Genomic DNA, 13,810 nt, shown 5'->3' on the forward strand with positions numbered 1-13,810 from the left:
TCCATTGAACTCAATTACTCAGTTGATGTCTTCTTTTTTTGTGTAGTCCGTCTTGTTCCTGATCATATCTGCTGCTACACAACACAGCACTCTCCAAAAAGCCATTAAAAAACTGAACTTTAATAAAATAATTGCTTTTATTTTTTATAATATAGCAAAACTATTAATCATCATGCTGTTATTTACACATTGCACAGGCATATTTATTTCACACTGTACATCTTACAATGCTAAAGGTGACATCAACAACAACACTCTTCCTTTTACAAGACAGATAGCTTCACTGTAGACACAGTGGCCCTCTTTCCTTTAAGATTTCTTTTTTTATGTTCACAGTTTATTGAGAGAAAACAACCATTTTGAATCCTCCACACTGTTTTATTTTTTCTCTTTTTTTTGTTCTTTTTTTTGTTCTTTTTTTTTCTTTTTTTTTTAAGATGCAAGTAGAAAGACGTGCATTTAACGGTTTAAGCACAATCCCTGACTCCCCGGCCTGAAACTTTTCAATGAAATTTCTTCTGAAAATGAACAAAATGTTTGTAGCCTCTTGGTGGATATATATTTAAAAGGCTGCAGAACAGATAGTTTGACTTCAAGTATTTTTTTTTTTAAACAAATACAGATCAAGATGATGGGTATAATACAGGAGAAATGACAAAAGAACAATATGTTAAAAGATGTTTTGGAAGAACTCCCTGCAAGGTCAAGGAGAACTGTGGTAGTGATATTGATTGTGGTGGATCTGCCATAAATACACTGAAATGATAAATTCAGCATCCCAAAATGATTGAAAACCCTTGGTCCACCAGGTTGGAAGTGTTTAGTGTTTAAGTTTGTGCTTTTGGAGTCCACAGGGTTTTTACATCAGGACCAGTTATGATGATATGACATTTCCCTTATAGAACCATGGTGCTTTGTAAGGCAAAATTGAGACTCTTTAGTTGAGAAAAAAACAAAAACAAAAAAACAACGAAATCAAAACAAACCTAAAACGTGTGTATTTGGCACCTTTGCAAATTGCAGCTGTTTAAAGTTCATCCAATCGGGGAAAAGAAGAAAGGCACCCACACGCATCACAAGAATAACATTTTCAACATTTGACTGGCTTCAATTTTTTTTTATATTTGTGTAGCTAAGATGCACTACTTTTCTTTTGCAATGTGACATACAGAATATAAACAGAAGATACAAAGAGATGTTGTAAACATGGTTTTCTTAACAATGGGCACATCTGCTTGTGAATGTGTCAAAAATGTGATTTTTTTATGTGTAGATGCCTATCTGTGTGTGTGTGTGTGTTTCTGTCTGTGTGTTTGTGTGTGTTTGTGTGTGTGTCCCCTAGAAAACTCTGAAATATGCAAGAGCATCAGAGATTGACCTGAATGGAGGCAGACATACACAATGGTATGTTCTGTTTCAAAATGTAAACTGAGCAAGAGGCTGAACATGGTTACAGGGAGCTAAAACTGGGACGACCTCATCCTCTCCCTGACCAAAAAGAATCAACAAAAACACAGTGAATAAAACAACGGAAATCTAACTTTTCACTTCTGGACCTTTAAATTTCCATCAGGCTTTTAAACGTGTCTCCTCTTGAGTCTTTTTTTTTTTTTAACCCCCACGCCTCTCTATTAACTTCATATCTATCTCACCTCTTTCAGTCCCATTTAATCTAATAAATGTCCAAAAAGTCTCTCAATACATTCTGCGTTTCATGTAGATTCTCTCAATAAAGTTCTCCAGTTCCTCCTCACTGTCCAGCTGAGGCACCAGCCCGTCTTCCTCATAGTCATCTCCTGGTGTGACTTGTGGATAGTAGTAGGGGGGTCGCCTGCCTCTCCTGGGTGGGGCTATTGGTTTGGGGGGAGGTAAGGGTTGGTAGGTCCGTGGGTGAGGAAGGATATAGTTAGAGATATAAGGGGTGAGAGGCAGGCGTGGTGCTGGCTGCTGCCTCCAGCCCTGTCCATGGTTCTTACCCCCAGCCCTGTGCCTGCGCCTTGGGGTCTGGAGGTCAAGTTCCTGGGGGTTGAATGGCTGGTCTCTGGAGGGAGGGGGCTTGCCATAATATTGTGATTTGGGATATGGGAAATAAACAGGGTAGTATGCTCGATATGGCTTCTGGTAGTACGGATAGGAGGGGAAGGCTAAAAACTGTTTCTGTGGTTTGTACCAGTAGTCAAGCTGCTTCTGAGGCTTATACCAATAGTCCTGCTTGTATGACTTGACTTTGTCCTTCTGCCATTTCTTGATGGACTTGTTGTACTTGTAAGGGGCTTTCTTGGGGTTTTTTGAAACTGTGTAGTGGTATATAGGCGGAGCAGCCAGAGGAGGAGGTACAAGTGGCCTGAAGCGAGGAACCACAGGGTTGCTGTTACTTGGCTGCTGCTGCAACTCTTTTCTCTTCTTCTTCTTCTCCTCCACGTCACTAATAATCTCAATCACATCATCAGCTGGCAGGTGCAACTTGCTGCTGATCTCAATCAGCCTGTCAATCATTTGTTGATCCATGTCGTCTTCGTCCGGGTTGACCTCCTCTGAGCGTTTGTCCTCTGCCGTGTTGCTGGCGGCGCCCATGCTGCTTTTCTGTCGGGGCTTCATGTAGTTCTGCTGTTTTCTACCCATGTACTGCAGCAGCATGTCAGAGGCGATGTCGGCCAGCCGCTGCTCCTCCTCTCTGGCTCGCTCCGCCTCCTCCTGCTGCCTCAGCACCTCCTGTTTCTCTGCTCGTGCTCTCGCCTCCTCCTCCATGTGTGCGAGGCTCTCCTCTTCCTCCTCAACCTCCTCCTCCAGCTCCTCTCCTTCATCCTCAAAGTCATCCATGAAGTTGCCCCCTTTCACAGGTCTGTTGCCTGCCTGGTTCTTTTGCCAGTGCAGCTTCTTTCCTGCTCGTGCCAGCTGAGTGTTGTACGCCTTGTAGCCCTTGAGAGGAGGCAGGATCTCATTATCTTGGAGACCCAAGTCAATATTTTGGAAGTAGCCTCTTATTTTGCGCTGCAGAGAGGGATCATCCCCCTGTGGTGCAGTACTGGATGTAGCTTTGTCTAAGAAACTTTCTAAATCATCCCCTCCCTCCTTCCCCTCATCATCGTCATTCTCTCTCTCCTCACCGTCACCATCAGGTACATCGCCCACATTCTCCACAGACCACCCTCGATCCTCCTCCGACCTCGTGTGTCCAGCTTCCCCCCCTGCTTCCTTTAAGTCATCACCCTGAGCAGCTGTCAAATGGCCTACAATTAGGTGTTCAATAGCCTTATCAGCCCCTCGCCCTTCCCTCTCCTCCTCTGTCTCTGTTCTCCTTATCTCTCCACCCTCCAAGCCTTCAGTGGAGGGCAACTCCTGGATCTGATCCTCTTCCCAGTCTCTGCTTCTGCTTGTCTTGATTTTGCTCCCCCCGGGGTGGTCCAGGGCCTCTAGAAGAACAGCGAGCACTTGTGCAGGGTCCGTCACTTTATCTGATTGGTTATCTTGACCCTGGCCCCAGCCGCGGTCTGGATTTGTGTTGTTGAGCCTGGAGAGACTCTGGGGTGGAGGTGAGAGAAAGGGGGTGAGGCTGTCCTCCTTAGTGTCTGTGTGGGTGTGCCCCTCCACCCCTCCCTCCCTTCCTTCACCCCACGCAGGGGCGGTGCCAGCCAGCTGCGAAGTGACAATGAGCAGGACCAATAGGATGAGGTGGGCTGTGGAAGGGGCGTGATGACAGGTCATGACCATGCAGAACTGGCAGGAGGGAGGTTAAGCACCTGAAGAAGAAGAAGAAGAAGAAGAAGAAGAAGAAGAAGAAGAAGAAGAAGAAGAAGAAGAAGAAGAAGCGAGAAGACAGAAGACAGAAGACAGAAGGGGGAGGAAAAGAGTCAATGATTTACATTGGGATTTTTATCTCTACAATCATAATTATATGGACTTTAAGGGTATATTTCTGATTTATCAGCTACTGTAGGGCAATAAAAAGGGAGGAACAGTCAAGAATTGACACCTCCCTGTGGGAGAGCACAGCCCACTAGACAATTGAAATATCTCTTAGAATTACATGCTTATCCAAAATCACTGAAGACTGTAAACATTTTTTTTATTCAACAAACGTTTGAGAACAAAGGCAGCCAGGAGCAGTCTAGAGAGGAATACCAAACCAACAAGGAAAGTTAAACGCTTTCCTTTCTTTCCTGGCACATCCAGTCCATTTTTATTCGGAATGCTCTGGCTGGTAATACGCGTCTAGCATGCCAAATTTCTAATTAGCTTCGGGATTTTAATGAAATTTAACCTCCATGTACCTAAACACGGAGGTGCGAACCTGCTTTGATGGGGATTATTTCGGTATTTATCGCGGAAACTGCCCTTGTCTTTCCAGACGAGGGTAATTATTTGCGCACAGAACATTGGCCACGTTTCCTCTGTAGTCGTGCGTTAACCCAATTATTATCTTTGCGCCGCGGTGCTGAATTGGTTGAAGAATACATGCTCCGATTCTCTGTCTTCTCGAGAGATTTACCGCGTAAACAGTTAACAAACGCCCACAAAAGAACAACAAGAGACTGAATTTGCAGCGTTAATGTCTATTTTTTCTTCTTCTGTCGTTTTTTTTTTAAAATGTCTCACCTCTTCCTCCAAGCCACGCAGAGCGGAGCGCGCGTACCTGCCATTTTAGCGCATGAAGAATAAAAGAAAATGCAGCAAATACGAAATGATCCGAGATGTGAGTGTGTTTTTAGCTGTGGTATCCATGCGTCAACCGCCTCGATGTGACCAGGACAGTGAAGGCGGCACGCTCGGGGAAGTCATGCGTAAAGCTGGTTGCTACGGTTAAGTTATTTAACCCTACGGTCCCTGAGAGGTCCATCCAAATAGGAAATTAGCTGGATGTTAAATTTGTGTGGATAAAACCGTGTTTGCACAAGGGACTGACTGGAACTGAATGTCAGAAAGAAACGAGGCTTTGTCCCTTTTGTGGTGTGGGCATGTTTATCCTCGGAAGCAGTGGTGGAATGCAGCTGAAGCACCCCCCCCCCCTTTTTTTTTAACAATTTGCCATTTTTATAAACTGGATCATCAAGTTGAGAAACGAAACAAATCCACCTCATCGGATAACTGGCCTGCTGTATGTCGTTTAGACTCGAATTTGATCTGGAGATAATAACTGATAATTGTTCAAATCTTTTAAAATTCAAAAAGATAGAAGCGGTATTTGTTTTTAATGCATTTTTCTCATATTCTAATTGGGAAAACCCGAAAGTTTAAAGGGACTCGAGAAGAGCAGCTACAGAGAGAAAAAAAAAATCATCAAAATTATATTTTTTTATGCCTTTCAGTGCTTTTATTCCTCAAAAATCCCCAAATGTAATAAATATAAAATAACAAAATCCAAGTCTTATTTGAATAAACGAGTAAATTATTATTAAACACTTTAGATATGAATAACAATGTTTTTATTCGTGAATTAATGCTCTTTGTAATTTAAGACACCAAATAAAAGATATGAGACTTGATATTAATGGATTACTCAAAGTTTGAAAAATGGATTTCGTTCGAAATGATGACAAAGATAGAGCCACATGTATTCTCACGTACACCTAACAATTAGACAACCGAACAGCGTTCAGCTGGAGGAATCAAACCATTTCTTCTGATAAAGTTGGATTATAACAGAAATCCCCCTAATCTCCACGGGTTTAAAAAAACAAAAAAAAAACAAAAAACTCCTCGTTCTTAACATTACGAACAAAACGTCGTTAATGACATTAATCAGAATCAAATGTGCTCACCCACTAGATGAACATGGATTGTGAATGAAACACAAAGAGAATTTGGTTCCACTTACCTGGAGTCCCACTGAGGGGTGGGGAAGTGGTGAAACTCACAACGCAGGTAAAACCAAGCTTATTTCATGAATAGTGGATGACCTGAGAGAATTTCAGTGTTTCCCTCCTCTCTCTTCAGCCTGTGACCAACATCAAGAATAAAAAAAAAAAAAAAAAAAACACACACTCACACAGAATCTGGCGGTTCTTTCCTTTTTTCTTTCTTTTTTTTTTTTTTTTAGTAAATTTTAGTTGTGTGGTGTGTTCCTATATGGCAGCAGCACTGGCGCTAATGTACAATTTAGTGAATGTTTTCAGCACCACGGCCAGCGCAACTTTATTGTATATACCCTCACTGGACCACGTGATACACCCCCCCCCCACACACACACACACACACCCCAACACCACCACCCCCCAGCTGCAGGCACTGCTGACGTCACTTCCATTGATAAGAATGTTGGTGTGGAGATGGCACTGTGAGTCTAGGCTGGCCCCAGCTGATGAATGAACGGAAATGGCATGAATGAAATAGTACTTTTCCTCAATGAAAAGAGAAAATTGTAGAGGTAGAAGGAGTGCGCAGCCATTTTCTTTGTGTGTGTCGCTTCTTCCTCCCTTGTTCATTCCTTCCAAAGCGCCTGGCTTGTTTCTGGAAAAAATAAAAAAAAAGATAGACTGACCTCGTTGGTTGGCTATCAATTAGGGTCATTTGGTGACGTGTTCCGTGAATCAATGACTTGCATCTGCGGCTTCAGACAGAAAAGTGGTGCTGCTTTTTCTCTTAGCCTGGTTGTTACCGGCTTTTGTCTGAGGTGGCCCTGATCCTCTGTGGCTGGATGGCTCACGGGCCACGGGAGCAGCCGTGCTCTGCTGCTCAATTTCCAGGGATTGCACAATTTTCTACCAGCCGGTCTCACATTATCCCTGGCCGCTCTCCACCTGTGAGGGGCACATGGTGCCCTCTTATCGCCATCCTATCACAGAAACACTGGGGGAAGAAAGCGCCATTCATAGCCACTTCAATGAGAGTTTAAAACATGGGTGCGAAACACATGTTTACGGAGTGTATTATAATGAATAGGAGATACATCGTGAAAATCTCAATGGATCATTAGTTATATTAAATAAGCTGAATTTGAGCTGGAGCTCAGAACATTTCAGAGCAGCATCTCTCTAAAAGCCGAGAAAATTATCAAGCTTTTTTTTTTTTTTTTTTTTTTTTTTTTAAACCAGCAGACGCAAACATCTTCAAGATGCTGTATGATTCAGGGATAATCAGTCCCTGATTATGTTTATGCTTTTCTCCTCTTCTTTCTGCTTGAAAGAAGTGAAGTGTGGCTCCAGGGGAGAAAGTGCTGCACTAAAACCAAACAACAGGTGACAGCTGACAAGTGCAACTCAACACATTCCTCTCATACTTTGTTGTTCCTAATATTTTGACCATCCCATTTACATTAATTCAGGTGGACAAAATATTAGGAACACATCTCAGCACCACAAACGACAGCCACCCAAAAATGAACACCTCCCAATCATATTTATTAAAAGCTGAACATGAAAGGAGTAGTTTTATTGCAGCCCTCGTAGGATTAGTTCGTATATTGAATCAGAAAGTGAATTTATGTACTTTGTGTGTTCAACACTTTGAGTCCTAATTGTGTGAAACGTGCATGAAAACATGTAGTTTGATAGCTCGTGCATGTCTTTTGTAACAGAATGAATCCCATAAATCAATGCATGTGAACTTATATTTACTGCTCTGTATTTTCCTGAGGATTCCACCCTTTTTTTCCTCAGTAAAAGTGGTTTCAGGGGGAATTTTTCCTCACTCGACAGAGGGCGTCATACTGCACATTTTTCACAGAATGTTACACCCACAGAGGCACAGTGGGATTTGGGATTTAGGGAAAATGAGATCTGACTCAACTCTGACTTGACAATTGATGAGAATCAAAGGTTTTGCTGAAATAAACATGTAGATGGCAGCTTTGATTACACCAGCAGCTCATGCAAACTCGCCGACCTTCTTTTTCCCCCCACTTTCTTCTCTATTTATCATACAATAAAAAACAACTTCACTTCCACTGTCTTCCTCAAGGACTCCAATAATGGAGCATTTTGTATATTACGTTTCAAGGGCAAATAAATACACTGTATGTCTGACGTTCTGTTTTTTCTTGGTGTGTTGAATTTAGAGTTTGTCCTGCCAAGACTGACATTCATGTGGTGGATAAAGTAAAAAGCAACTTAATTCCCAGTGTTCAAGCCAGTCATTTCCATACCCCTCTTCCCCTAAGCATCACTGCATCAAGGCAACTCATTTCTAGGTGTGTGTGTGTGTGTGTGTGTGTGTGTGTGTGTGTGTGTGTGTGTGTGTGTGTGCATACATGTGCGTGTGTGTGAGCGCACATATGTGTTTTTCATGTGCTATAATGTGTGCAAGTGTTGCCCTTAACCACAGAGTGTGATCCTACCTTCCCAGAGATCCTCTTAAGGTGATTGCACATTAATGTCAGTCACTGGAATCACATGAGGCCAAATATATTTAACAATTAATGCTGATTCCAAATGTCACGCTCTGCTAGTGTGTATGTTAGATTTTTCGTAGTTCTCTGATCTGAGACATCAAACGTGCAATGTCTTATTTTAAAGCAGGGACACAAAAATAAACATAAGTCATATTACAGCAATGACACAGTTTTGTGTTGTAAGGGTGAGGAGAAAAAGTGCTTACCTTGGGAACTAAAATGGTGCTTTGTTTCTCTTTTGAAGCAGGGTTCGTCTACAAATGTGTGTTTCGTGTTAGCAGATGAGATATGCACACATCAAATAAAGTTGTAATTTATTACGATAGCTCGAGGCACCATATAACCTCTGTTTGATTAGATTTTGTGCAGAGGAGCGTGTGCTGCAGATGTGTTGCAACGCAGTCATGTTATTACGTGTGTGTGTGTGTGTGTGTGTGTGTCTTTTTTTGAAATGCTTGATAGCAGCAGCAGGCTCGGAGAGGTAAGCATGGAGCCGCAGGGCAGATGCTGATATAACGGTCTGGCATTATCAACTGCCACTCAGCATTAGCTGGCCCCTTACCCTCACTCCATGTCCGCACCCCCGCACTGACTCACACTCTGCTGCCTGCATGGCCACTCACATAGATTAACACTGGTACACCGTGCTTGCATTTAATGGCATATGCACAACGGAGAGCACACACGCATCGCACAAAATAATAGTTCCATTTCTCTCTCAGTTATGCACACGTCTCTCTCTCTCTCTCTCTCTCTCTCTCTCTCTCTCTCTCACACACACACACACACACACACACACACACACAAGCATATTCCCTGTCTTACTGTAATGCAAATGACAGAAAAATGAACCTCTGGAGGAGGTTGTGGCTTGCTGTCACTGATGGTTCCCTTTACAAACCTCCTAAGACAAGAGGAGATGACTACATGCGGATGGCCTTTTGTTCTGTTTGATTAACGTCCTCTTTTTCACTGTTGGTATCGGACAGAAGAAAGCTGCAGGGTCATCACACGAAGCTGAAAAATTGACATATTTCAAACAAGAGGAGATAGGGAGTGATGAACTCCCCTGTTTTTTTTTCTTGTTATTGTTTTTTTTTTTTTTTGGTGACATTTTGGCTAAAATTACAGTAATGCAGGATTTTTTTTAAGTGTACTCCCTCATACAGAAAATTGCCTCTACCTTGAAGTGATAAAATAGAGCTCATGATTAACAGAAGCTTTTCCACCCATGCCACTTTGCCAGGGGAGGGAACGACAAGTAATTGCACCATAAGGTTCCTACAAAACAATGCAAGCTAGGATTTGATGATGCGTGCAGGACCTTGGTTCCCACACTGTAATCTTCTTTTTCTTCTCTCCAAACATGCTTTTAAAAGTTAGTTTGCTGCCTGCTAGAGGAAAAATTTCAAGGTATGTTGTGTGTTGTCATCACCTCATAAAAATTGCTCCTTTTTTTCGACTTGATATGTGTGTTTTAAACCATTCAGCAAGCTTGTTTGTTGGTTTGTGAACGATTTACATGGGGAATTTTTGGCCCCGATTTATAAGAAAGGCCATTCAAGCTCAATCAGCCTCTTTTTTACCTCATGTTGCATCTCTTTCACACTCTCATAGTGAAGGCTGCCATTCAACCTGCTCATCAGTAGTTCAGTACCTTGCTCAAAGACGCTTGGGCGCGGTCACTAGGGGGAAGTGATGATCGAAGCAGCGAATGTTCAGTTGCTGGACAGCCACTTTACTTCCCAGCCATGCCGCCCTCTCATTATATCATGTCAGAAGAGCAGCAGAATGTTAAATTCCCCCAAATTTATGATACGTATGAAGGAAACCTGATGACAAAGAGAAAGATATCACTGAACCTTGAGTAACACCATTAAAGACGAGGTGTATTCATTTGGAGCAGCTGATAGTTACTGCGGGACAGCCCTTTTAGAAACAGAATGCTCGTTTTAGCTCTGGACTGCAGGCTAATGGCTAAAGTTCAGCTAGCCAGACACAAAAAAAATGTCTTCTTTTAAAAGTTTTGATGTTTCACCTGACTCACAGTTGTTTCAAGACTAAAACACATTTCAAAGTCTGTAAGCAGAATGTGTTTAGCTCCCTCTGTTACCTCCATATGGACTTAACCCCTCCCCTCACTGAAGAAATACATACCCTGAATTGCATTTGGGACAAAAGAGCCCTTATAGACTTTTGTCTTGGCCTCAACCAGAGGGGAGCCACTCAAACTCAGGGTGGAGGGGGTGTGTTTTGTCTTTGATGATTGACAGGACTTTCCTGCATACAGCTGTGCTGTAAAGGTCATCTAATGGCTTTTGTTGGCAGCCTATTATCCTCCTGCTGCCTTAACAATCCCGGACGGCTTGTTTCTAGCCACTAAAGTCAAGTGCCCAAATAAGACCTGAGATATTAAAAACAAGGATGTTCTTTATCAGGCTGATATCCACTTTTTTTCTCTTCAAAACATCAATTCTAACTCTAAACAACTTCACTTATTCACATGAACCAGCTATCTTACGTATAACGTTTATTTTACCTTTGGAAGCTACAGTTTGGTGCGACAGTATCAGGAAGGAGAGCAGAGCTGCTTGATTCAAAACAAGCTCCTTTGGTTCTCTGTAAAAAAGCAACAATAAAAGGTATATTACATTACCATGAAATTAAGAATGCTTTTTTATGCTATGTACAGTGAGGTGAGGGAGCAGGATCAAGATTCCATGACCTGAATACAGATAACCAAGCAGTATAATGACTGTATCCAGTATAAACCTAGTATAGTTCACCTGCAACACTTCACAGCCTCCAAAACGACTATTAAAATGAATCACTAGGTCTTTCCAACAGATTCAATAATGTCTAAACATAATAATCCTCATAAACGGAGGATCTATTGCAAAGCCATTATACTGCATTAGTGTACCTAATGGTGCACTTTACTGTATACTCATACATCCAAATATGTAGCATGTTCCCATTTCACAAAACCTCCTCCCTCTCTTACCAGATTGCAAGGCACCTTTTGGAAAACATGCAGTTGGTTTTCAAGTAACTCATCTCTCAAATACTATCATTACTCGGCTGTCACAAGTGAAGGCAGGTCAGGAGGACATGGATGCTGCTGCAGGGCACGCCATTTGTTAACTGTGGTGGCTGTGACACGAGATGTCAAAGGGAGTGAGGCACGGACTCAACTCACATGCAGTTCTGGGACATTGATAGAGAACTGATGCCACTGGCTGAGTTGAAATACTAAATATAAGATTAGAAAATGAAATTTTTTAAAAAAATGTCTTGAATAAAAGGCATCAGAGAACACTATCTGTGTATACGTGTGTACTTACACCTCAAAATCCTCATCGTCATGGTAGTAATTGTACTTTTACTTGTACATGGAGTTATATCAACTCAGATATCCCTGCTTGCATCCTCCCAACTCATTTAAATCCTTTACAACTGCTGAAAATACCAAGGTCTTATCAAATTGTACGATACTGTGAATGAACAGTCGCCATGAATGAAAAATACATTCTGGGTTAACAGCTCCATCATGATGAATATGGTGTTAAAATTATGACTTGAATCTATAAGCCAATATAAATGATAAAAGAATAAGCTGCTGAAAGCCCCACACATAAATTAGGCCTATGAGAGGATATATTATGGGAGTCGATGGAGTCCCCGGGAAGTGAATTCTGTGTGAATAATGTGTGCGCATTGCGGTGATTGTTGTCTACTCTCTCATTGTCTGCTACTCAGAAATTATTTACCCCCCTCCCCTGAATATTAGCTGTAAAATGCACATTGCAACCTTTGAGAAAGTGGAGGCGTCAATGACGGATGGTGTTGCAGGCCAGAAGCAGGCAATGAATTTGAGGTTGATGAGGCGACTCATATCAGAGCGTGCGACATCAGCGCTCACCATCAATCTCTTCCCCTCTCCCCTGTAGACATCTGGCACATGCATCAGCAAACACACTATTGAAAGTGAATTGAAGCCCGGCCCTGACAAACACACTCGTATAGAAGGCTTCAGAAGCAATGCTGCACATTCAAGGCCTTATGACAAGACACTGGGCCTGCAGCTGGCTGCCTCTAATGTACTGCTCCATCCTAGCATGGGACTTTATTAGATAACAGCCAGCATTCATATCATTTGGTGTCACTGCAACAAAGGTGTACAGTTACGGCGTGAAACCACACACGTACATTTTGACTGTGAAATGTACCCCCCCCCCCCAAAAAAAAGGCCCTGTATTGATCATTCTTTCTGTGTTTGATAATGCTGTTACAATGGCAGATTTTAGTTTGGATGACAAAGCAACTGTGAATTTTTTTTTCAATAATCCTATTTTAATACTCATGCAAAATAATGTTGCAGCTTTTGAAGGGCTTACTTTAATTGTGCAACAGAATAGCTGATTGTCGTATTATTGATGTTGTTGTTTTTTTAAATCATCGGCCCGACACAATATTTTCCAGGTCTTGATTTTTCCACAACTCTTTTTGCCCTTGTCCCAAATACATACGGAAAAAAAGAGATAAAAGTGATGGAATATGGACTGGATGTTGTTTGAGAGAGCTGCATGAATTCATGACACCACTGGTGACTGATGTTACGCTGCAGTGGGCTATCCTGTCCTTGATGTGCATCCTCCCACAAAAATAGTTTACATCCAAATTGTACCAAAGTTGTCAGTGTGTTGCAAATTGAGATACATAAAAATATGCAGGTGGCACGGTGGTGCAGTGGTGCAGTGGTCAGCACTGTCGCCTCACAGCAAGAAGGTTCTGGGTTCGAGTCCCGGCTCCAGCGCAGGATCTTTCTGTGTGAGTCTCCATGTTCTCCCTGTACCTGTGTGGGTTCTCTCTGGTACTCCAGCTTCCTCTCACAGTCCAAAGACATCAAGAGGGGACGAGGCTGATTGATACTCTAAATTGACTGTAGGTGTGACTGTGAGTGTGAATGGTTGTCTGTCTCTATGTGTTGGTCCTGTGATGGACTGGTGACCCGTCCAGGGTGAACCCTGCCTCTCACCTGAAGGCTACTGGGATAGGCTCCAGCCCCCCCCCCCCCGCAACCCTTAACAGGATAAGAGGTAGAAAATGGATGGATGGATGGAAAAATATGCAGATATATATGATACAGCAAGTCATCCAAGGTGATGTATGTAAATTATAATCAGCAGGTGACTTTATGGGGAAGAGAGGTGAACCTATCCTCCTTATTAGTCCTATTACTGTTATTAATATTATTACTACAATTCCTGACTCAAAGAGAGTGCAGGAGCAGAGGGGTAGAAGCATGAAAGATATAATCTAATCACAGTTCAGAAATATTACGCTCACTGTGCTGCACATTGACAAACCCATGGAGCTATCCATGGTGCTGAAGTAGCAAACGCACGTATTCTCACATTCTGCCACATTGTCCTGCCAGTATGGAATCTGGAAGCTTTAAAAACTGTATTGTAGCCAATATAC

At 42.3% G+C, this 13,810-nt stretch overlaps 1 protein-coding gene across 2 annotated transcripts; it reads right to left on the minus strand.

Moving 5' to 3' along the window:
* Positions 1-6,591, minus strand: LOC147248720 (uncharacterized). 2 transcript variants are annotated; one of them, XM_086179131.1, is made up of 3 exons: positions 6,479-6,591; positions 5,816-5,935; positions 1-3,740 (listed from the first exon to the last, which is right to left on the minus strand). In XM_086179131.1, the coding sequence occupies exon 3, from the start codon at positions 3,709-3,711 to the stop codon at positions 1,696-1,698; it is 2,016 nt and encodes a 671-aa protein (XP_086035257.1). In that variant the 5' UTR covers positions 3,712-3,740; positions 5,816-5,935; positions 6,479-6,591; the 3' UTR covers positions 1-1,695. The 2 variants fall into 2 exon arrangements, with proteins under 2 accessions (XP_086035257.1, XP_086035258.1); XM_086179132.1 differs by lacking the exons at positions 5,816-5,935; positions 6,479-6,591 and adding an exon at positions 4,597-4,793.
* Positions 6,592-13,810: the final 7,219 nt, after the last annotated feature.

This window comes from Aulostomus chinensis, chromosome 15, assembly GCF_037954235.1.
Source record: "Aulostomus chinensis isolate RoL2024-O1b breed Wild chromosome 15, RoL_Achi_v1.0, whole genome shotgun sequence".
Lineage (NCBI taxonomy): Eukaryota > Metazoa > Chordata > Actinopteri > Syngnathiformes > Aulostomidae > Aulostomus > Aulostomus chinensis.

What these genes read in the sequence shown, in the direction of transcription:
- LOC147248720 (XM_086179131.1), bottom strand. Translation starts at nt 3,711, where the DNA reads ATGGTCATGACCTGTCATCACGCCCCTTCCACAGCCCACCTCATCCTA.